General features: G+C 39.5%; 1 protein-coding gene across 1 annotated transcript in view; it reads right to left on the reverse strand.

Annotated features, from left to right (window-relative positions):
* lama1 (laminin, alpha 1) overlaps positions 1-15,702 on the reverse strand; it is a 50,245-nt gene extending 34,543 nt beyond the window's left edge. Inside the window, exons 1-9 of the mRNA XM_017481237.3 lie at positions 15,466-15,702; positions 10,510-10,680; positions 10,071-10,183; positions 4,964-5,206; positions 3,912-4,091; positions 3,495-3,584; positions 2,619-2,736; positions 1,352-1,530; positions 198-303 (exon numbers count right to left, since the gene is read on the reverse strand). Coding sequence (XP_017336726.1) covers positions 198-303; positions 1,352-1,530; positions 2,619-2,736; positions 3,495-3,584; positions 3,912-4,091; positions 4,964-5,206; positions 10,071-10,183; positions 10,510-10,680; positions 15,466-15,526 — 1,261 coding nt within the window. The 5' untranslated portion in view covers positions 15,527-15,702. The remainder of the gene's footprint in view (positions 1-197; positions 304-1,351; positions 1,531-2,618; positions 2,737-3,494; positions 3,585-3,911; positions 4,092-4,963; positions 5,207-10,070; positions 10,184-10,509; positions 10,681-15,465) is intronic.
* Between the last annotated feature and the right edge of the window lie 6,920 nt (positions 15,703-22,622).

Genomic DNA, 22,622 nt, shown 5'->3' on the forward strand with positions numbered 1-22,622 from the left:
TAAGAAAGACAAAGTAGATTGTCATGATTAAATTACCATTGACTGTGCAACCCTAATGCTATTCTATTATATTCAGAATAATATCTGCAGAAGCATTTCAGCATTTCAGTATTCAGTAGTTTCCTTTTTCTTTATTAGGAGTACTTTCTGCATATATGTACTGTACATGTGTGCATGTGTGTGCATAAAAGAGTTACCTTTGCCAGGATTTGCCTGGTTGTCGTCTTTAACGCAGACATGGCTGACTGAGCCTCTCATATCACAATTACACTCCAAACAGGGCCCGTCAGCATTTGGAGACACCTAAGAACAAGGACATAAAGATACAAATAAGCCCTTAAACACTTTTAATTGTACACTGGGTGCATCTCAATTAGCTCCCTAGTTCAGTAGTCAAGGCACTGTTCAGGGAGTCGGCCATTTAATCGTAATATCCTTCCAGCGCAGTCCCACAATGCACCACAAAAACCGGGGAGCATCCATGCTCACTTTGTCCCCTTACTGGAAATGACGTCATATTTTCTGAAGCCTCTTAGCTTAAAAAAATATATTTATAGTGCACAAACTCTCCGCCAACTTCGTGTACAAATGTAAGTAGCTTGTTATAGTTGTTGCAGCTCTCAAATGATTACTTACGTTACTGATGTTTGAGTCGAATGACTTTTACATGATTAATGAATTTAAAAAAATTTTTACTAGCTTGCCTACAATCCTGCTTGAAGTACCAGGACAGAAATGTGTGTGATTAAGCTAACAAATTTAACTATTTAGAAATGGAGTCATCGGTGTCCCTTACCAGTGCCCACAGTCGTGTACAAGATATACTAATTCACAACCTAGGGAGCGAGGGAACTGATTGAGGCGCACCGAAAGTCAACCCTGATCCAGTACCAGTGAAGTAGAGAGGGTTATAAGCCTTGCTCAAGGGCCCAACAGTGGCAGCTAGGCAAAAACTGGGGCTTGAATTCGCAAACTAGCCCAAATGCATAACCACTGAGCCACCACAAGGTGAAATAAGACAGTGGGTCATGTGAGTCAAAACAATTTCTACAACAAAGAAATGCTGCATCCCATAAAGAACCATAAAGAACTACCACTATAACTCACTACAAAGGATATTCCTCCTGCTGGTTTTAGGTTATATTACAACACTTCTTATTTTAAACATTAACTTGCCCTTGTTGTTGAAACGTGACCACACACAAACTACTGGTCAACACAATGCACACCGACACAATGCCATTCAGATGCAATAAAACAGGAACAGAAAGAGGGTCAGGGGGTTTACTGGGCCACACACACACACACACACACACACACACACACACACAGATAAACAACGGCTCTTTACCTTGTGTGGTCTGTAGTAACCATCAGCACAGGTTTCACAGTTCACTCCTGCAGTGTTCTGCGTGCAGTTGATACACACACCACCTCCTACAAACTGACCATGTGTGTTCATGCTCATCTTCAGATCAGCCACTGTCTGGTTGTAATAACAGTCCTCCGCTTTGTCGTGACAGTTGCATTCTGAAGATGTATTTAGGGAGAAGGAATAAAGAGAGAAAATAAGAACTCAGTACTGCTTTTAAGCAGTGAAGAACGCACAGTCATGGGGGAAAAAGAAAGTACACCCGGCTTCAATTCTACGTTTTTATTTATCAGGGACTAAATAACAATTGTGTAGCCCTCACCATCGTCTGTAAACAAATAACTTCAGGTGACAACAATAATAATACCACAGATTTCAATATGCAGTCAGTTTTTCCCAAAACATAAAAACAGAATTGAAGGAGGGTGTACTTTCTTTTTCCACTGTACTGGTTTTATCCATCTGGTCTACAGGTTGTAACAGGAATAATGATGTGAATGAAAACATTTCGAAAAACTGTAAACTGTGCAGAGTTATAAAACATTAACACTAACTGCCATTACATATTGTTTTGCTCTAATATACAGGGTGTCCCAAAAGTCTCCATATATAGAGGAAATGTAGACTTTTTAGCAAATTTCTCATACTTAGCTCATATTATATAAGGTTTTCAGATTTAAAAACACCTTTGAGAGAAGAAGAATGTATTGAAATCATTCTCATGGCTGGATCGGGAATCTGTCGCGAGGTTGCGATGGACAAGAAACATGGCAAACACATCATACACGACACTGTTTCCAAATTTATTAACAAATTCAAAAAGACTGGAAGTGCTGCAGACCGACCGAGACGCGCACGTCCACGAACACCCACCGACGAAGGCACAACCGACGTGGAGCTGGCAAACACAGTCCCCCTGTATGGAGACTTTTGGGACACACTGTATTATGTGTACAGGCTGGGTAAACCCTTCACATTATGACATTTTGACATTTTCTACTGTATACACTGCTGAAAACGGGCAACTTCCATAGCAGGCAACATTTTTAAAAAAATTAAATAAATTCCACATTGATTTACTGAAATATATGTTGACCAAAAGCCTATTTTATGTCGTTTTGTCTGTTTGCCAGAATTCAGTCACAACCACATCCAACAGATTCTCCCAGCATGCCACACATATGCCATATTTTTGTTCTCATTGTCCAAGTGGCACTAGAGTGTCCCGTGTGTGTTTCCGTCTTACTCTCGCATGTGTTGCCTTCAGAGATGGTCCCCGGTTGCCACAGTTCCTGGTGGTATCCGGGACAACACTCATTACAGCTCTCCCCACAAGTGTTGTGCTCACACACACACTGCAGTTTCTGGAAGAGGGAGAAGGGAGAAGTTATACACACACACAGCACTCTCTCTATCTCTCTCTCTCTCTCACACACACACACACACACACACACACACACATTCCCAAGACTCCAAGGCCTCAAAAGAGAGGGCAGAGAAAATAAGAACCAAAAGGAAATGCTCTTTATTTACACAGACTGCCAATCAAATTCACACACAAAACACATTCCTAGACTGAAACTCAACCAGCAGTCACTTAACGCCATGTGTGTGTGTGTGTCCGAGAGAGTGTGCGTGTATTTCTTGAGAACCCCACTGATGAAGCAAGGGATTAATGCTTGCTTTCTCAGCCTCTTGTTAACGTGATTCTCACCGTTAATGAGGCAACAAGATTCGTTTAACACAGACTACATCAGATCATTTGCTCCTAATTGCAGGGGTGTAAATGCTTGAGGGAAATAAAATCTTTTCTTTTATTGCAAAGTGCCTTATTATTATAATATTGCAAGATTTTGCTAATTCTAGTATAATTCTCAAAAAAATGTTTTTAAATAAAACAACAATCAAGCGCCATTTCTGCTGTACTCTCTATTATAGCGTGTTATATTTAAATTTGAAGCTGAAGAAAATTTGAAACAGCAGAATAAAACATCATTAAAATCAGCACATTCACTGGTGGGGACAATATGCCTGGCAGAAAACAGCCAGTGATTAAATTCTCCATGTAATTACATTTGATTGACAGATTGCTGGCTGAGAACGGAAGAATGTCTTCCGTTACCTTGGTAACAGGGTCCCAGGGACAGCTCTGGGCGTGGCCATAGCAGATGCACATCCCACCCACTGAAATGTCCTTGATTGAGTAGTAATACTGAAAACAAGAAAGAGGTAGAGTCACATTACTAAACATAGCACTTGCCTCTGATTGCTTAGCCAATGGGGAAAATGTGAGTTAGAATTACCTCATGTGCTCCAAAATTTTAAAAAGGTCTTATAGATAAATTTCTTTCATACGGTCAACGAACAATGCTGTTCCTATTAAATACTATGTTCTATAACAAAATATTTCTGCATGATATAAGTAAGCAATAAACTTCTAATACAGCTTATTATGTTTTAAAGATGTTTCCTATCGCTTATTTATATCCAGCATTGCCGTAAAATTTTCTCCTTCACTAAAACAAAAGCTGAAGCCTACCCGGCGGGTGACGATGGGGTCCACGTCTTTGGGGTCACGATAGCTCAGGGTCATGAGATCAGCATTGAGTGTGCGGATGCGCTGCAGACGTAAGCGGATAAATCGGGCAGAGGTGAACTCCAGCAGCTCAGGAGACAGGTCATCAGCAGCCGGACGCCCGTTTATCAGAGACGTGTGGATCTGGGTAGATGAAGAACCGAAACCATATTAAACCAGCACTCTATTACTGATCTCAGGCTTGTAGGAGGACAAAATTATAATAACTCGACTTGCAAGTAATCACTAAATAAGCCTGAAAGAGGATTCAGACAAATCATGAATGGACGGAGCCACATCATTTTAAAATCTTGGCATTTTATAATATTTAAACAGTGTAAGCAGTTTTTGTCAGTATACATACAGTGTGTGTACATATAAAGTTTGACTAGAAGGTTTGACTTCCTTTCTATAAAATGAAGTAAACGAAGACCTGAAAATTACAGTATTGCTTGACACATTCTAGTACGCAAATGCTTGTGCAACACTAACTGGACACGTAAAAGATAACGTTCTAGTTTTTGTAGTGATGATACTGGTAGCAGTGTAAGCAACAACTTTACATTCCTAAACTGAATAGAGACATCAATATTTTTATAAGCAATGTAGCAGATTTACATCTGATCACAGAAATATGCAGCATACAAGCATAATACAGGGCTAGCATTAGTACTGTTTATTGTTCCGCAGCCCAGTTGGATCCTTTAGATTGGACTATGGCCAGATTAGCTCTCACTGTGTGGACCCCCTGACCCGCTGAACCTCCCTAGCATTCACAAAATTGCACATGTTTAAAAACCCGATACAACCGAGATATAGCTGGAATTTCAGAGCAATGCTGTCTGAATGTACATGAATTACAATGTCATAAGTGCGAGTTTGTAGAGTTTCTAGATTCAGGTCTTAGAGTCCCATGAAATGCAATGTTTGTCATGTAGGAGGATGCTAGTATTAGGATTGATAAACAGTTAGATACAGCTGTATAAACAGGAAGAAAGACTAGGTTATCTGCTCACCTCTCCATGTTCCAGAGGCACCAGTCGGGAGTAGTAGGAGGTGCAGATGACCTCATCATCTCTCTTGTAGGTGGGAGGCCCAAGACGTGGGGTGACATTGTAACGGGTCAGACACTCCGTATCACTGATGGCATAATACTGCCATGGCTGGTACTTGACACCATCCAAAGACCTCTCCAGAATCCAGTTCCCAGGCCGAGGAGAGTTCGCTGCCTTGATGATAACATAAGCGACCTGGAAGACCTGGTAGGACAGAAAAAGCCAGTTTCAGTCACTAGGTTTTGGGAATATTGTTTATTGCTTAAATACACACAGTATAAAGGTGGATAATATTGGCACGTCCACTCAGGCGGTGCTTGCAAATTTTGCTTCATGCCCGAGTGAGCTGAGAATATTACACTTTCATGAGCTGGCAATTGGATTAAAGTTGTCTACAGTCTCTTCTTCAAAGTGAAATATGCTTTCGGATTTGTTTATTTGATTTGTGGATATGCTCATCTCTGTGCCATTTCTATTCCTTTGGTAGACATACGGCATTTCGATTCTACGGCTCTCCTTCCGACTTGTGTCTCTTTTTCTAACTTGCAGAGTCTCTGTGTCTAATGTGGAGGATCTTACTCTCTTTTGTACATTCAAGGGAAATCATTTCTGTCATTCTCCCAATTCTGTCCCTTGTCCTTCTCATTCTCAGTCCATGTCTCTCCAGGCTCCCGTGCAGAGCAAGTTGTGACAGGCTCTTTGAAAAATAAAACTCTTTCATGAAACATCCCCCCCCTCCCCCATCCTCAAAATCCTGACAGGAAGCCCAGACATACCCCAAGTTTTCACAAACCTTGCATATGCTATTCATTCCTCCTCACAGTCTTCCCACATTGGCCTCCTTGGAAAGTCAAAACACACTAAACCCCTGCAAACATATAGCAGGGATTGAATGTGTGTTTCCACAACCCCAAGGTACGGAGGAACCTCAGCCCCTATAATGAGCCGAGGAACCTCTAAAACAGTGCTCAAACGGTGCATAGATGACACAAGTTAGATACTTGACCCAAAACCACAGGCTTCAAAGTTCTCAGTTCAACAACATTCTGACTGTTTCATCCTTTCCTCCATCTGCCTTTTGCTTTGATACCCTGGAGGTCTTGGAGCCCAATGTTTGTTTTGAGCATAGCAATGTCAAGGTGATGAGACAAACAAACATGTTAACATCTTCAGCCAAGTCAATACTGGTGTGATGAGAATGAATTAGGGCAAGCAGCGGAGGGAGTGATTTGTGATAACCGTGTGAGGAAGGAGAAAGGAGCCAAAGGAGTTCCGAAAGTTCTCTCGTGACAAGATTTGTGAAGACTTACAAGCAGAAATGAAAGGAATGTGTAAAGTATTATTATAGGGTGGTGTTTTAATTTCGTTTCCAAACCAACAACCTCTTACATGTTTGATGTCTTTGATACGCATATGCTAATCATATGTTTCTATGGATGGTTACTATGGAAAATAACATGCTGCAGATTGCAGTGGTAAGAGAGATGGAGCTGCTGCGAGTCTCAAAGTTCCAAAGTTTGAATCAATTTAACTTTAAAGTACGAATATTTGAAGAAAAACGCAATATTTCCGCATATTTACGCAAGGATATAAAACACTACAACTGTGTACTTCAGTGGAAGTTAATTGTGATGAAAGGTAGTGTTTTGTGTCTACAGAACTTTGAATGAGCTTTTGTTTCTAGTATTTGTTTAGTATATTTTTCCTTGTCATCACGGTCGGTGCACTTCCTCTGATACAATAAAAATGCCACTTAGCCTTGAACACTAAAGCATTTTGACTACAGCATCAGGACAGTTTCAAGGGTACTCACTTCTTTTCCAAAATAAAAACCTTAAAAAAAAAAAAGAAAGAAAAAAAATAAAGAAGAACAATAAGCACTAGAAGCTTCATATTTGCGCCATGTTGTTATCTTATCAGAGCTGCAGACACAGCATGCTACACTCACAGACACTGAAAACCACAAAGCAAACACTTCTCTATCAGTGAAAGATGTGATAAATTACTTCACTCATCTGCTGTTGCTTGCAGTGAAATTCCTCAAGCAGGGAGACAAACCCCTTGATCCAATTAACATCACCAAACCAAACAAACACAAAATGAAGCCATTTGGTGGTCTCTCATCCTGTTTGGCCCCCCAGGTAGCTCAAATGTGACCTCAGTCCCCTGCAAGACACACTCTTGGTTGTCCAAACATCTTTGGAGACAGCTGTGTTGGTCCTCACATTAACTCTAACAGCTTGTTCCTCATATCCTCTGAAACAAGGCCGGTGTTCTTAAAGCCGTAAACATTTCACATGACTCACAGATGTGCCAACTTAACAAGCACACTTAACAAACACACTTCATCATATCGCAAGCACATAAATATCCTGAAGAAGAATGGAAGTAAGTGTATGGTTGGTAAATACTGACAAAACTGAGAATATAGGAAATAATAATATGATGATAATAATTATACTGGAAATGCTGCCAGAACTCTACAAGGCAATCTGGCCCAAAGAAAAAATCCCATTGCAGTACCTCATTATGATATGACTTGCTACACAATGATAACTGCACATTACACTTATTATCTGAAAACCTTTTAAATCAGCAAGAAACAATAGCCAGAATTGAGTTTAGCATCAGGTTACCACCTGCATTTTCCTCAAGCTGACTAATTAGCCATTCACATAGCCCAGGTACTGCTAGATTTTGTTTCTCATGCAGGTAGCATCAGCTAATCCTCCGTGAATGCCCCCCAGGCCCCAGGGTCTCAGACTGGCCTCTGTGACGCTGGCCTGCTTTGTCCTGGTCTGCATTATGTCCACATTCCCTTCCCCCACTTTCCACAACTCTCTCAGACAAAAGCCTGACTCATCTTTAGCCCAGACTAGGAAAGTGCTTCTGGCTAAATGAGTCTCTTTTTATGTGGTAAGACAGAGACAAAATCTAACACTGGAATTTTGAAGCCAGAGCAAACTTAGCACATCTGAACTTTCCACTGTGTGCATATGCTTGTGTGTGCACATGAGGAGTTAGTCCAAGATAGATTTGCTTTACGCTTAGCTTCCAATTAATGAGCAGCAGACAAAATGATGGAGGACATATATCTGTCACTGTTTGGATATCGTCAGTAGTAGTGACTAATTGCATCACCATGCTAATCATACAAATATTGGTTGCAAATATTGGTGACAATAATCAATTACTAATATGTATTTCTGCTTGTTTTCTGAGTAGCCAACTACAAACTTATTCCATAACTTCTGACAATCCATCCATCTATCCATTTTCCATACTGCTTATCTTACACAGTGTTGCAGGGGAACCTAGAGCCTATCGCAGGGAACTCGGGCACAGAGCGGGGGACACCCTGGATGGGGTGCCAACCCATTGCAGGGCACAATCACACACACAGTAACACTAAGGACAATTTGGAAATGCCAGTCAGCTATGTCTTTGGACTGGGGGAGGAAACTGAAGTACCCGGAGGAAACCCCTGAAGCATGTGGAGAACATGCTAGCTACGTGCACACAGGGTAGGGGTGGAATTCGAACCCCCAACCAAAGAGCTGCAAGGCAAACTTGCAGTGAAATACTGGTGATATACTGCTCAAGGTCACAGCAGATCCACAGCTCCTCCCTGGAACACTAGACACTTGGTGGGAATATACCCTGTATTGGATGCCAATCCATTGCAGGGCACCATGCACATACATTCAAAGGTATTAGCATAGCCAATTCACCTAGCAGCATGTTTCTGGAAGGCAGGAGGAAACAAACTGAAGACCCAGCAATGCTACCCCTGTGCTACCCATTATTAAACATTTATCAACAAATAAACTGTCCATAGACTGCTGTTCCAAAAATGAAAACAAAATGTGTTTAAAGACCACTCCTGGCTGTTTTGTGTTCAGGTTTCTCTTTACTTGCTCCATTTATCTCACTAATGCATTTAACAAAGTTGCTATATAGACAAAATTAGGCATTCCTGGTTGTAAACAGACCTAGTAAACAAATACTAATGCTAACGAAGCGCAGAAGTTCTCAACAGATGCTGAGAGCACAATATACAAGACAACAATATGAAACTGATGCTTTTAATCAAAAACAACATGGCTAAAAACCTTACTCGAAGGAGCACTGGTGGTATAAATCCCATGACGCCTTGGCTTACAGTCTTATTCTCTGATTACAGTGCTACCACTATAGAAGGATGTTTCAAACATTAACTAGTCATTTTCTCCGAATAACTCAATTAACCCCTGTACCTACTTGTGTGGAGCAAATGCATGCAGTACACGCATGCAGACAGTGTTATCACTATACTTATACTCCAAACATATAATCTCTGAGAACCTCACACAATAAAGACGTAACTGCATCAGCACAGCATCCGTGTTGAACTGAAAGCTGGAAGCAAGATATCAGAAAACCAATTTAACAGCCAGGACGAGACCTAACAGCGCTCACTTTTGTAGGAGTTTGTAGGACATTGTGAAATGTTATTGTTTTTGGCAAACCTATACCTGGCTTTGAACCAAACAGAGGTTTGGATTACTGTAACAGATCAAATATTCTATTACACAAGGACGGTGTCATGTATATTCTATAGAGATTTAAAGTGAGGATAATTTAGACTTCTCTGTCCGGGCTGAGGAATTGGATCCAGTACATGGCTGTAAATCCACAGGGCTTCAGTAGCAGGTGTGCTAATGGCTGTAAGGTAAGCTTGGAGACCTGGCACAGCTGATGAAAGTCTGGTCGTTTAACTGAGGAGGAGGAGAAGGAGGAAATACAGTGCATTTCCTCTTCTGGGCTCTGATTTCAACAAAAGCCCTCTGGGCTCCTGCTGCTGCTGACAGATTGTTAGAGTAGGGGAGGACTTGCCCACAGAGGATGAAACAACACTCATGGTGTGATAGAAAGGTGTGAAAAGGCTAGAAAGGCTTTGGTTGAGCTAGACTTGAGATCCTGAATGAAATATTCATTACATATGACAACATTGATTTTTATTGTCCTCAAACAAACATTATTCCGAAGATACTGCATTAAATATATCGTGTTGTGATTGTAGTCCTACCTGTCGTAGATCCAGCGTGATGGTGACCCAGTGGAACTGACGGCCATTCTTGATGCTGGGACTCTGCCACCACTGATTGGTTCCATCTATAGCGTAGGTGATGGGGTGTCGTTCTGTTGGGACAGGGGATTAATCAAATCATTTTGATTTATCACGATTTTAGCCTTTATCACACAGGCCTATGTCCAATGATGTACTGAAAACTCAACAGTCAACCAATAGAAATCCATCAGTTCACAAAAGGTGGAAATATATAATACTCTGTCACATAAATAGGGTACAATAGGATAATCAATTTGACCGAATGAATTGGATGAACCAAACGGATAGCCTGTGCCTCAGAAACACTGATAGTAAAGCATTTATGACAGTAAAGTATAAATCAAAATAGCTTAAGTCTGGTTTGAATTAATAAATATCCTGAATCAGAATGACTAACCTTTTGGGTTTGTGCTGTTAGCATCACATGTCCGGCACTGAGGGTTTCTGATGCGTCTGCCAGGAACATGCTCCACTAGCTTGCAGTACATCTCAGGAACAGGGTCTCCACATGTGGCATTGGTGGTGATGTCAGCATTGCTGGCCAAGTTCAGAATCGCAGGAAACAGACCTATGGGGGATTTTTTTTTTTTTAATTATTATGAGCATACAAGCATGTCATAGTCTAAAGCATTATTAACAGCAAATCAATGTGTCAATTCTTCACTGCAATACCAGTTTACATTCATGTTCTGGGAGAATTTTTTTCAAAGCACACATGTTTTTGAACAACGACAATGAGAACGCCAGACTTAATGCTTGAGAAACATTTAACTACTTCCGTGAAGTCAGTCTTAAGTGGAAACAGTCTTCTCCCAGCTTCAGTCCGCACCCATCTTCAACTTCCCAAATTTCTCCCCTCCCCCTCCTCCCTTTTTCTGTAAGCTCTGTCTTTGAAGAGTGACCCCCCTCCATCAGCCCACACATTTGCACATAGCCACTGATGGCCCAAATTACTATGTCTTGGACAATTAACAATGGCAGCCATCTATTCGTGTGAGCTAAGCCTTTTAAATGTCTGGAGATAACCCCCATCCCCTTTTTAGCCCTGACCACTCATTACTGCAAGGAAAGATAACAGGCTTAAATATGAGGGAATTCAGATGCAGGGCCTGATTCTGGACATCAAGTCACGTGTATTTAAGTTTGGATTTTAGAACATGCTGGACAACATAAGACAAAACAAATACTATAGAGCTTGACGGATTTCTCAAGAACGGTAGAGCAGTGAATTCCAGTGTGAGCTTCGCAGCAATGTACAGTGCTGTGAAAAAGTATTTGCCCCATCCTGATTTCTTCTGTCTTTGTGTATATCTCATAGTAAATTGTCTAAGAAATTAAAACAAAATCTAAGATAAAACAAAGGAAGTCTGAGTAAACATAAAATACATTTTTTAAGTTATAATGTTATTTCTTGAAGCAAAAAAGTTATCCAATACCAACTGGGCCTGTGTGAAAATGTAGTTGCTATTTCCCCAAATCTATGAAACTGCATTCATAATGGGGTTCAGCTGGACTAGACGCAACCAGGCCTGATTACTGCAAACTCTGTTCAATCAAATCAACACTTAAATAGAACTTTTCAACAGCATGAAGTTGGTTAAAAGGTCTTACCCAGTAACACACTATGCCAAAGTTGAAAGAAATTCCAGAAATAATGAGGAAGAAGGTGATTGAAATACATCAGTCTGGGAAGGGTTAGATGCACTGGGCTCCAAGGACCACAGTGAGAATCATTATCTCCAAATGGAAAAACTCGGCACTTTTCTGAACCTTCCCAGAAGTGGCCGACCTTCCAAAATTCCTCCAAGAGGCCAGCTACTCATCCAGCATGTCACAAAAGAGCCAAGGACAACATCAAAGGACCTACAGGCCTAACCCAGAAGAATATTAAGGCTCGTCTGAATTTTGCCAAAACACACCTTGATGAGTCTCAAACCTTTTGGGAGAATGTTCTGTGGATAGATGAATCTAAAGTGGAACTGTTTCGAAGACAGAGGTCCCGTTACATCTGGTATAAACCAAACACAGAATTCCACAAAAAGAACATCACATCTACAGTCAAGCATGGTGGAGGGAGTGTGATGGTGTGGGGATGCTTTGCTGCTTCAGGGCCTGGGCAACTTGCAGTAATTGAGGGAAACATGAATTCTGCTCTCTACCAGAAATTCCTAAAGGAGAATGTCTGGTCTTCAGTTTGTAAGATGAAACTCAAGCCCAACTGGATTACACAGCAAGAGAATGATCCAAAGCATAGGAGTAAGTCTTAGTCCTAGAAGTAAGTGAAAGACTGATCTCCAGTTATCGGAAGAATTTGGTTGCAGTTATTGCTGCTAAAGGTGGCACAACCAGATTTTAAGTTTAAGGGGGGCAATTAGTTTTTCACATGGGTGATAGGTGCTGGATAACGTTTGTTGCTTCAAGAAAAAATAAATAAATCTAAACTGTATCATGTGTTTATTCAAGTTGCATTTGTTTTATGTTCCATTTCATTTGAAGATCTAAAACTATTTAGTATCAGATATACACAAAAACAGAAGAAATCAAATACTTTTTCAAAGCACTGTACATACACATTACTGAGGTAAATCCAGTGTTATAAAGATGAAATTTTGCATTATGCAGCGCAACATGTGACACGTCTGAAATGGTCTTTCTCTAACTATAAAATCACATGGTCACATCATTAATTGTTGTATTCTTGCCTCATTTTTCTGATGACAAGAAAATACGTGTCTCTTGACCCTTCTCTTAAACCAGTGCAGTACTTTCTAATGTTCTGCTTTAAAAGAAGTTCATTAACAATTCAACCTGAAAAGTTAAATATATACCTAGGTAGGATTTCCCCCTATGCTCACACAGGTTTTCCAATGGCAATATAGACCTTTAAATAGCAACTGCTGATGTCCTTTAAAAAAAAAAAAAGTCCTTTCCTTCCATCCTTTAAAAAAAAAAAAAAAGGCTCACACTTGACCTTTGGTAAGCAATCTACAGAAATCTATCTGTTGCTTACTATAGCAACAAGACTGGACTCTGAATGCATTAGTACTTCTTGGCTGCCCTAATTTGCATGTCACAGCTAGATCATTCAGATTGACCACTGGCTTTCTGTTCAAACTAAATGTGCAGCTATGCCAATGGAAATCCAGTTATCAATTCATCTTCATTAGAGCATGAGTGTTTTATTAGGGTTGCATTGATCCGAATATCCTGGGCTTACATTATCAAGAAGTGTTTCCATGTGTACTGGCTTTAGTAACGGTACTAATGCATGAAGCTTATACTTATCACAGTAAAGCATCAAAATGGACCATAATTGTTACTTTACCCTGCAGACTACCAGGACTAGATTTGAATAGTTCGTAGTAGTTACTGAATAATATGCTTTAAGATACATAACTAAATACTAAGAAGAGGCTTCCAGGGGTTACGTCAAGAAGAATTGAAGAAGAGACCACCTCAAATTACCTGCAATCTAGTATAATTCATTTAATTGAGGCCAAGGTTCTTCCTTGATCATTTTGAGAACCCAGTCACATCGCGGTGTACTGATCAAATAACAGTAACTACCACAAACTCCCTTTCCCAAAGCTGTATTTGAACCATTTGTTCAAATCTCATCAGCCCCTCTGATTCGAACACGTTTCAGCTGACCAGCAATTTACAGTTTATCTAACACCTGGTCCGGTAGGATCCCCTACCCACACATTACCACCATTAACCTAGACCTCATGCTGAGTTGAGGGAGCAGGACAAGTGAGGCTTGTGTTTGCTTTTTTTATGAGAGGGGTTACAGGAGTGCACACCATCATCGATCTTTTATGAGAACTGAAAACTATAGGTCACCCTGACTGAGGAAAGCTCTGTAGTCTGTACAAGCGAGCGTTCTTCTGTGAGAAAATGAGAGTCAGGCATCAGTGTTCAGCAATGTTTGGACAACAGCATCCCCATGATTGACTGCACCAGACCAAAAGCGGCTCCCAAAGGTTAACTCATCCCAGTGGTCCGGATTAAAGCGCCTAATTCTATTGTATTTTCACTTATCTTTGGAATGTACATTGTCTGCAAACATAAAGGTGCTTTCAGCATCTCAATACTTGATAGGATCTGCGTTCTTTGGATAAAACCGCAAGCTAGTCAAAAGCCAGAGACAACATCTAACACATCTAATCAGTGCATCTTAAGCTGAATTAAACTCTTGAGATAACCAGAAGTAATGAGGACCTTACTTACAAATGCGATATAATCAGAGGAGGCTAAAACAGTAGAGTTAAAACACAAGCCAAGATTGAAACCCAATGGGTGTTAGAGGTGTATAAAGATAGATATCAATCATCCTTACTGTGAACATAACTTATGAGCATTCTGAATAAAGTGATAATGAGGCTGGATTAATTTTTCCAGAGCAGTCTCACTGCGTTTAATGGCTTTGGAATAAGATCTGGACTATCTAAGACTATATACTCTTGGGAATATGAGGGTTTAGTAGCTCTAAATGAAAGTGCTGTCTATGATAGCAAGATTCACGTCAAAGGAGAGAGCATTTACCAGACACACGGAGTTTATGTAATGCTGATAAATTCGATAGTATGTTAACTTTGTAAACGATTGAGAAATCATGCCAATGAGCCGAGGCTGATAGATACAACTAGAGCATGTTAACATGCTCTAATTAAATGCTGAGTCTCAAGGATCTTTGTTTAGACTATACAATGCGTGTTGGTCTGAGATCATTGGAATGCATGCCACCGTTTAATGGTTACTGCATTGCCGAGACAAATAAATAACAGAAAATCACAAATACTTTGTTCTTGTTTTTGTTTTAGGGGCTACACCCATAAATGTTAGTGTGCACAGTTAGAGTGGTATTCTTGTACAGTATCAAAGCCTACACGGAATTAATTCGTTGCATGAAATCAGCATAACAAAAGTGTTTTAGTGATCACATGGTAATTTGTCCTTGTGTCTTTGAGATGTGATCTCTGCATGTTGAGATTTAAGAGCCTCAGCCACTGCAACTGTTCTGGAACTTCTTTTCTCATTCAATGTCAAAGAAAAGCTTCATTCAAAAGCTTTATCGAGGCACTAAAATATTGTTTTGTGAATGCAAAAAGATTATGATGAGGAAAATTGTGACTACATAAAAGATTTTCTTCCTGACCCTAATCTTGTGTGTAAAGTTTTGCCTCATGTACATACAGTATACAGACCTATGATAAGTTATATAATTCCCTTCAAAAATGAACTACTTCATCTCAGTTATTATCTCATGACATACATGTTTATGTGTTTATACTATTATATACAGAAAGAGAAAAATGCAGAACCCCATATTGAAGGATTAGTTCCAGCTCACCTCTTTGCTGGCAGTTCACTGAGGATGCACAGAGGAGCACGAGCGCCAGGACAAGCCTCATCTCTCCCCACACATACACGCCTGGATTACTGATTATTTCCCTGATTTATATTTCTATCCCACAATACGAGTTTAAACCTTTCACACTCAGTCCCTGTGCCTGTCCGTAGTATGCACTAACTGCATCCCGTACTCTCTCTCTCTCTCTCTCTCTCTCTCTCTCAACTTTTGTCTCAACTCTTCATTCTGTCCCGCTGCAAAATAGCCGGGTGGAATGTACCAATCTGTATGAAGGCGACCCCCACCTCTACCCCCGTGAGAAAATGGACTACTCCGCGCTCAACTCGGCATACTCAGCATAATGCACGAGCGCCAAATCTCAAACCCCAGGTTTGCATTATAGCTACACAGTTCACGAGGCAGTAGTGGTAAAAAAAAATAAAAAATAAAAATAAATAACAAATAAAAAACCATACAAACAAACAAACAAAAAAACTACGTTTACAGATCACATAACTGCAATAGAAATAAAGTAAAGCTAAAAATAAAAAATAGAATACAGTCAAACTCTATTAAGGAGGAGAGGGAGCTTATGTTTGTAAACAAATGTGTAAAATATGTAAACAAACTCTGTAAACGATGCACTTGGATGTTGTGCAAATGTGCAAGAAAAGAAAATGTAAAGGTGCAAGTTAAAATGTGCCTTGTGGTACTCCTACTCCAACTACTACTCATTTATGGTGTTTGGCAGACACCCTTACCCAAGAGTGACTTACATTTATCGCATTTATCACATCTGAGCAGTTGAGGGTTAAGGGACTTGCTCAAGGGCCCAACTGTGGTAGCTTGTCAGTGCAGGGGTTTGAACTCATGACATGCCAATTAGTAGCCCAAGGTCTTAATCACTGAGCCACCACTGCCCGTGCTACTCCTACTCCTACCACAACAACTATTCAGTTTGATTTGTAGGGTGCTTTTAACAATGGATGTGGCCACAAAGCAGCTTTACAGAAATATATGTTCAGAATATAAAATTTAAATTCATGAATTTGTCCCTAATGAGTAAGCCGGAGGCGACGGTGGTGAGGAAAAAACTCCCTGAGACGATATGAGGAAGAAACCTTGAGAGGAACCAGACTCAAAAGGGAACCCATCCTCATCTGGGTGACAACGAATAGTATAATTATAAATGAGTCCCTTCTATAAGACTACATGTTCAAATAGTGCAATTGTGTAACCACAAAAAGCTTGACTAAACATATATGTTTTCAGCCTGGACTTAAACACTGAGACTGTGTCTGAATCCCGAACACTAATTGAATGGCTGTTCCATAACTCTGGGGCTTTATAAGAGAAAGCTCTTCCCCCTGCTGTAGCCTTCACTATTCGAGGTACCAACAAATAGCCTGCACTTTTTGATCTAAGTAGGCATGGCAGATGATAAAAGACCAAAAGTTCACTTAGGTACTGTGACGCAAGACCATTTAGTGCTTTACAGGTCAAAAGTAGTATTTTATAATCAATTCGAAATTTTACTCGGAGCCAATGCACTGTGGGTAAGATCGGGGTGATGTGGTCATATCTTCTGGTTCTAGTAAGGACTCTTGCAATTGCATTCTGGACTAACTCGAGCTTGTTTATGCTCCTACTGGAACATGCAGACAGTAAGACATTACAGCAGTCCAACCTAGAGGCGTCGAAAGCATGAAAAAAATTTTCTGCATCGTGTAGTGACCTTATATTTCTTATCTTAGCAATATTTCTGAGATGAAAGAAGGCTATCCTAGTAATAATATCTACATGAGCGTCAAATGAAAGACTGGGGTCAATAATCACACCAAGGTCTATTACTGCTCCACATGATGAAACAGAAAGTCCAGAGTTACTATGTAATCAGAAAGCTTACTTCTAGCTGCACGTGGTACTAGTAGAAGTATTTCTGTCTTATCAGAATTAAGTAAAAGGGAGTTAATAAGCATCCAACATCTAATGTCCTTTACACATTCCTCAACTTTATTAAGTTGCTGTCTGTCCTCTGGCTTCACTGAAACATACAACTGTGTATCATCAGCTTAACAGTGGAAGCTAATACCGTGTTTACGAATAATTTGACCCAGAGGTAGCATATAAAAAGAAAAAAAGCAGTGGACCTAAAACAGAACCTTGCGGAACACCAAACTTTACCTCAGTATGCACAGAGAAGTCTCCATTTACATATATGAACTGATAACGATCAGTCAAATAAGACCTGAGCCAGGAAAGGGCCGTTCCCTTAATGCCAACAACATTTTCTAGTCTATCAAGGAGAATCGTATGACCAATAGTATCAAAAGCTGCACTATGGTCAAGCAAGACAAGCAAGGAGACACAACCCTGATCAGAGGCCAATAGTAGGTCATTTACCACTTTAACCAGCGCTGTCTCTGCGCTATGATGAGACATGAGATACATTTCATGAATGTTATTCCTATGTAGTTACAAGCATATCTGCTGTGCTACAACTTTTTCTAATATCTTGGAAATAAAGGGCAGATTTGATATTGGTCTATAGTTGCTCAATTGACAGGGGTCGAGGTCAGGTTTTTTAATCAGGGGTTTGATAACTGCTAGTTTAAATGATTTAGGTACATAGTGCTAAGGAAAGAATTGATTATTTTTCGAAGGTTTTTGATTACCTCTGGAATAATCTGTTTGAAGAAACATCTAGGTAAGGGATCTAGTATACAAGTTAATGATTTTGATGAAGAAATTAATTAAATTAATTTGGTCTCTCTAATGGGAGTAAAACATTCTAAGCATTGATCTGATTTGGCTATATTGTTATCTACAGGATTAGTTATAAGACTTTCTGTTTTTAAATTAATAGTCTGAATTTTTTGTCTAATATTGTCAAATTTCCCATTGAAAAAATTAATGAAATCGTCTCTGCTATGTGGTGATTGTGTGCAGGTTTCTGTGGAGGTTATATTCCTAGTTAATTTGGCTACAGTATTGAGTAAGTATCTAAGAATATTTTGGTTCAATCAGGGTGGAGAGATAGACTGATCTAGCATCACTAAGAGATTTTCTATAGTTCAGGAGGCTCTCCTTCCATGCTGTTTGAAATACTACCAATTTGGTTTGATATTATTTACGTTCTGTTTTAAGGTGTGTGATCGTTATACCAGGGTGCTAGTTTTTTCTCTCTAATTATTTTTCTTTTAAGTAGAGCTACCTTATCTAGCATGTAGCGGAACATTGACACTAAGCATTTAGTCACGTGATCAAGTTATTTGAGATCAGAAGGTGATCCAATCATAGCTGCTATCTCTGGGAGGTTATTGATAAAACTAGCTAACGTGCAATCGCTAACGTGAATGTACGTTTGACGTGGTAGCATGGCAACGTGCTTATATCATGATCAATACGCAAGTTAAACGAGATGAGATAATGGTCTGAGATAGCTTCAGACTGCAGAAATGTTACTATATTTCCTATATTTATTCCCTATGTTAATATCAGGTCATTCTGATTGATCCCCACTGAATCTAGAATAGACACAACCATTGTTCTCAAAGGGTCTTCCGGGTTATCTCTTACATAGCTAAGGAAAAAAGAGATTTTAGGTGTTAATGACCTACTGGCTGAGGGTTCCAGTATGTGTGAACTTGATTCTGCTGCCTCTAACGCCACCTAGCGGAGTACTATCTCTCTCTCGCTCGCTCGCTCTCTCTCTCAAAGTATTTTGACACTAAGGATTATATTTTTTCCTTGACACATAGAGTGAGAATTTAACCAAACCACATTTCATATATAACATTTAAACCTCCTCAAGATAAATATAACCTTTAATTTTATACTAGTATCTTTTTATACAAGTATCTTTTTTTTCGGTAAAGCTGGCTTTGTGACAATGTCAAAAAAGTTAAAACTATGGACTATATAAATCAAATTGAATTGGATTGAATTAATGGTAGTATTCAATTTTGTAAGCTGTTGACCATTCATAGTCTTATAGTCATTTTTGTGGAAGGTGGGGCATTTATTCCTGAAATTCTTATAGATTTTTAGATGTCAACACACACAAAAACCAACAGGGGGCAAGCAAGTCTCTCTAAACTACAATCAGCATTTTACTACGTCTACCTGAGTCATGATTCCAACTGTCAAAAGCTCCGGAGAAGACCTGAGTAGAATGTAAACAGCATGGCTGTGAAGACCAGTGAAAATATCTGACAGGATTGCGAAAGCCTGGCTAAGAATGGACCCTGTCACGTACAAACTGAGCCTGTCTATTCCCACTAGTCCTATGAGACTTTCCTTGCAGCTTAATAACAGAATATTGTTGTGCTGCCTGAGTTGTGACACATTTTTGCCTTGTAGAAACCTTCCAGCTCAAATTTCAGTGATTAAAAAAACCCTCATAAAAAGTTTACATGTGGTAAATACATTTCCTTAAATGCAAATTAACATTGCACTTTATTACAAGTGTCATCACAATGCAGTTTCATAAATATCAAGGCCTGAAAATCCCAGAGAGCAAATCATAGCCATACTCGCTTATTACGTTAGGGTCTTGCAGATGAACATAAAGTCAAGGGGATATGGGACAAAATGCACAGGGGAAAGAGTGGTTTGGTGAATGGTGTGGAGAAAGTTAGTTCAAATAGGTAGCTGGGGCAGATAGACCTTAATGCCCATGCTTGTGGGCAGGAAGAGAATAAGAGAGAAAAAGAAGCATTCATACATGTGGTGATGAATTACAGTTGTTAACCTCAGTGGTCTCAGTACACCAGCGAACCACTGGCAGGCCAAGCTTTGAGAGTATGACTAAAAGGAGAGGCTGAGCTCAGCACAGGCAGGTTCACAGAGGTGTAAATGACTCCGTCCATAGATGACCAATGTAAAGAAATGCCTGTAGATGATGGAGACCATGCAGAAATATATATATATATATATATATATATATATATATATATATATATATATATATATATATATATATATATATATATATATATATATATATAAGAAATCTCATTATCCCTGTACTGGCGAATACATAACAATTCACATGACTCAATTTGGATGAAAGGATATCAAGCTATGGACTGGGTAAGGGGTAGGGTTAAGGTTTGAATCTATTACAATTACTATTACTTATAACTTGGTTTGTATGAAAACAAACTAAATCCAATCACATTGTCTTCACTAGTTAGATTTCAGAAAAATTTCTCAATATCAGGTTATATATGATTTTATTTTTAACATCAGGGTTAATGAGATTACATCAGTAATAATGCAGAATTACAAACACTATAGCATCTATAGCAGACAGTAAACACTATAGCAGATAGTAGCTCTCATATGGTGGAAGACCAATAAAGGAATTACATCTCATGGCAAAGGTTTTTCAAATATGTATAAAATATCTAGAAAATGGCACTTTTGACATAACTTATACTGTGTATTCTTTAATTTATGCCTGACCCCTTTCTTCAGTTTCAAGACACCGATCAAAGAACTAACAATCAGTGTCAATAGATTGGAGCTTAAACAAGTTTTTACTTGAACTTATTCATTATAAACATCGAAGCAGCATCTTCTCTAATGCATTAATATTTGCAGCCATGGGATTTACAGTGGGTCGAAGGCTAATAAAAACAAGCTTGGTATTATTGGTAATATCCTCAGTTTCTCTCTAAGCTAATGCACACCCACTCTCACATTTTACTGCAGAAACATCCATCTTATCATCTTTGACGTGACCGCATCAACCCATCCTCATTTCCTTCTACATCACACTGTGAATAAAAATCCCAAAACACTAATGGAAGAGATGGAGTCGAACATTGAGCCTCCATTAGCGGTGGAAGCAGCTGAAGCCCATTAGTAGATGCTCAGTGCTGGCAGCGTACATCCTCCACTAGGAGGCTGCAGGTCCACCTGGCAGAACACCCTGGCCATTTGGATGCCCGGAGCAATAGTAGGCACGAGCTCCAGCTGCTCCACCAATGCTAACAGCGCCAAGTCTGAGAATGGCTGTGGGATGCATCAGGAGCCAATAAGCAGAGAAAGTGATAGGGCGCAGCCAATCAAATCCAGACCCACAAGATGAGAAAAATTATGAAAATGAAAAGCTGCAGGTGACGCACAGACACAGAATTGGGGAAAACTCTAGGGAGCTACTCAGAAAAGATAGTTAAAGGAGAGCTACAGCATGTATGTGCTGGTGAATAAATGGATGAACAGATGGTTGGATGGATAAATGGATGTGTGGATGGAATAGATAAGACATTTAAATATAAATGTATATACAGCGTACGGAAAACAACTGCTTTGAGTTGGCACTATACAATTTAGTACATTTCAGTAAGTATATTTTGCTCTAACAGCTAATTACCAAGACTTGCGAATAGAGATATTAGAGTGAGAAAACACTAGACGGTACAATGATTATGCCCCATGGGCTCAAATTAAACACCTCCTGAGATTAAACGTGCTCCATTTTAATATATGCACTTGATAACAGTTCTTTATTTTTTTACTGTAATGGCTGCCCAAGTGTCAGCCATTCATTTTCCAGCTATTGAGAAATTTGGGCTAAATCCACAACCTATTTTCTGACCAACTACTGAGAGAATGCAATTTTCAAAACTGATTTGGAACCCGGAGCGCTGGGTAAGTGAGCAGCCTAATGCAAGATTGCTCTTGTGCACTGTGAGCATCCAATTAACTATAACTGCAAAGCGGATTGAAGAAATGAAAGCGAGCAGAATACAACACTTTATTCAAACTGACATCTGAAATATACTCAAAAAAGCAAATGCTGGAAAATATGCTGAAGTGCTTAATCCTTATTTTCTGTACTAAACGTTGAACAATACTAAATAGATCTTTCCAGAATGAATTCTAAAGTGCACTACTCGCTACCACTAATAATGATCCTAAAATCATTTTAAGAATCAAAATTTTATTTCAGAGAACATTTCGGTGAAAATACCAGAAGGAAGTATGTTAAAATGGTTGGTCTTTGTAATAATGAATCTACAGTAAATGACAATTTTAAGAGCAGCACAGTGGCACAGTGGGTAGTGTCGCCGGTTCCTGTGTCGATCCTGAGCTCAAGTTACTAGCACTGCAGGTTCCCTAGTGTTAGGGTTAGGGTTACATGCCTG

The sequence above is a fragment of the Ictalurus punctatus genome, chromosome 1 (genome assembly GCF_001660625.3).
Source record: "Ictalurus punctatus breed USDA103 chromosome 1, Coco_2.0, whole genome shotgun sequence".
Lineage (NCBI taxonomy): Eukaryota > Metazoa > Chordata > Actinopteri > Siluriformes > Ictaluridae > Ictalurus > Ictalurus punctatus.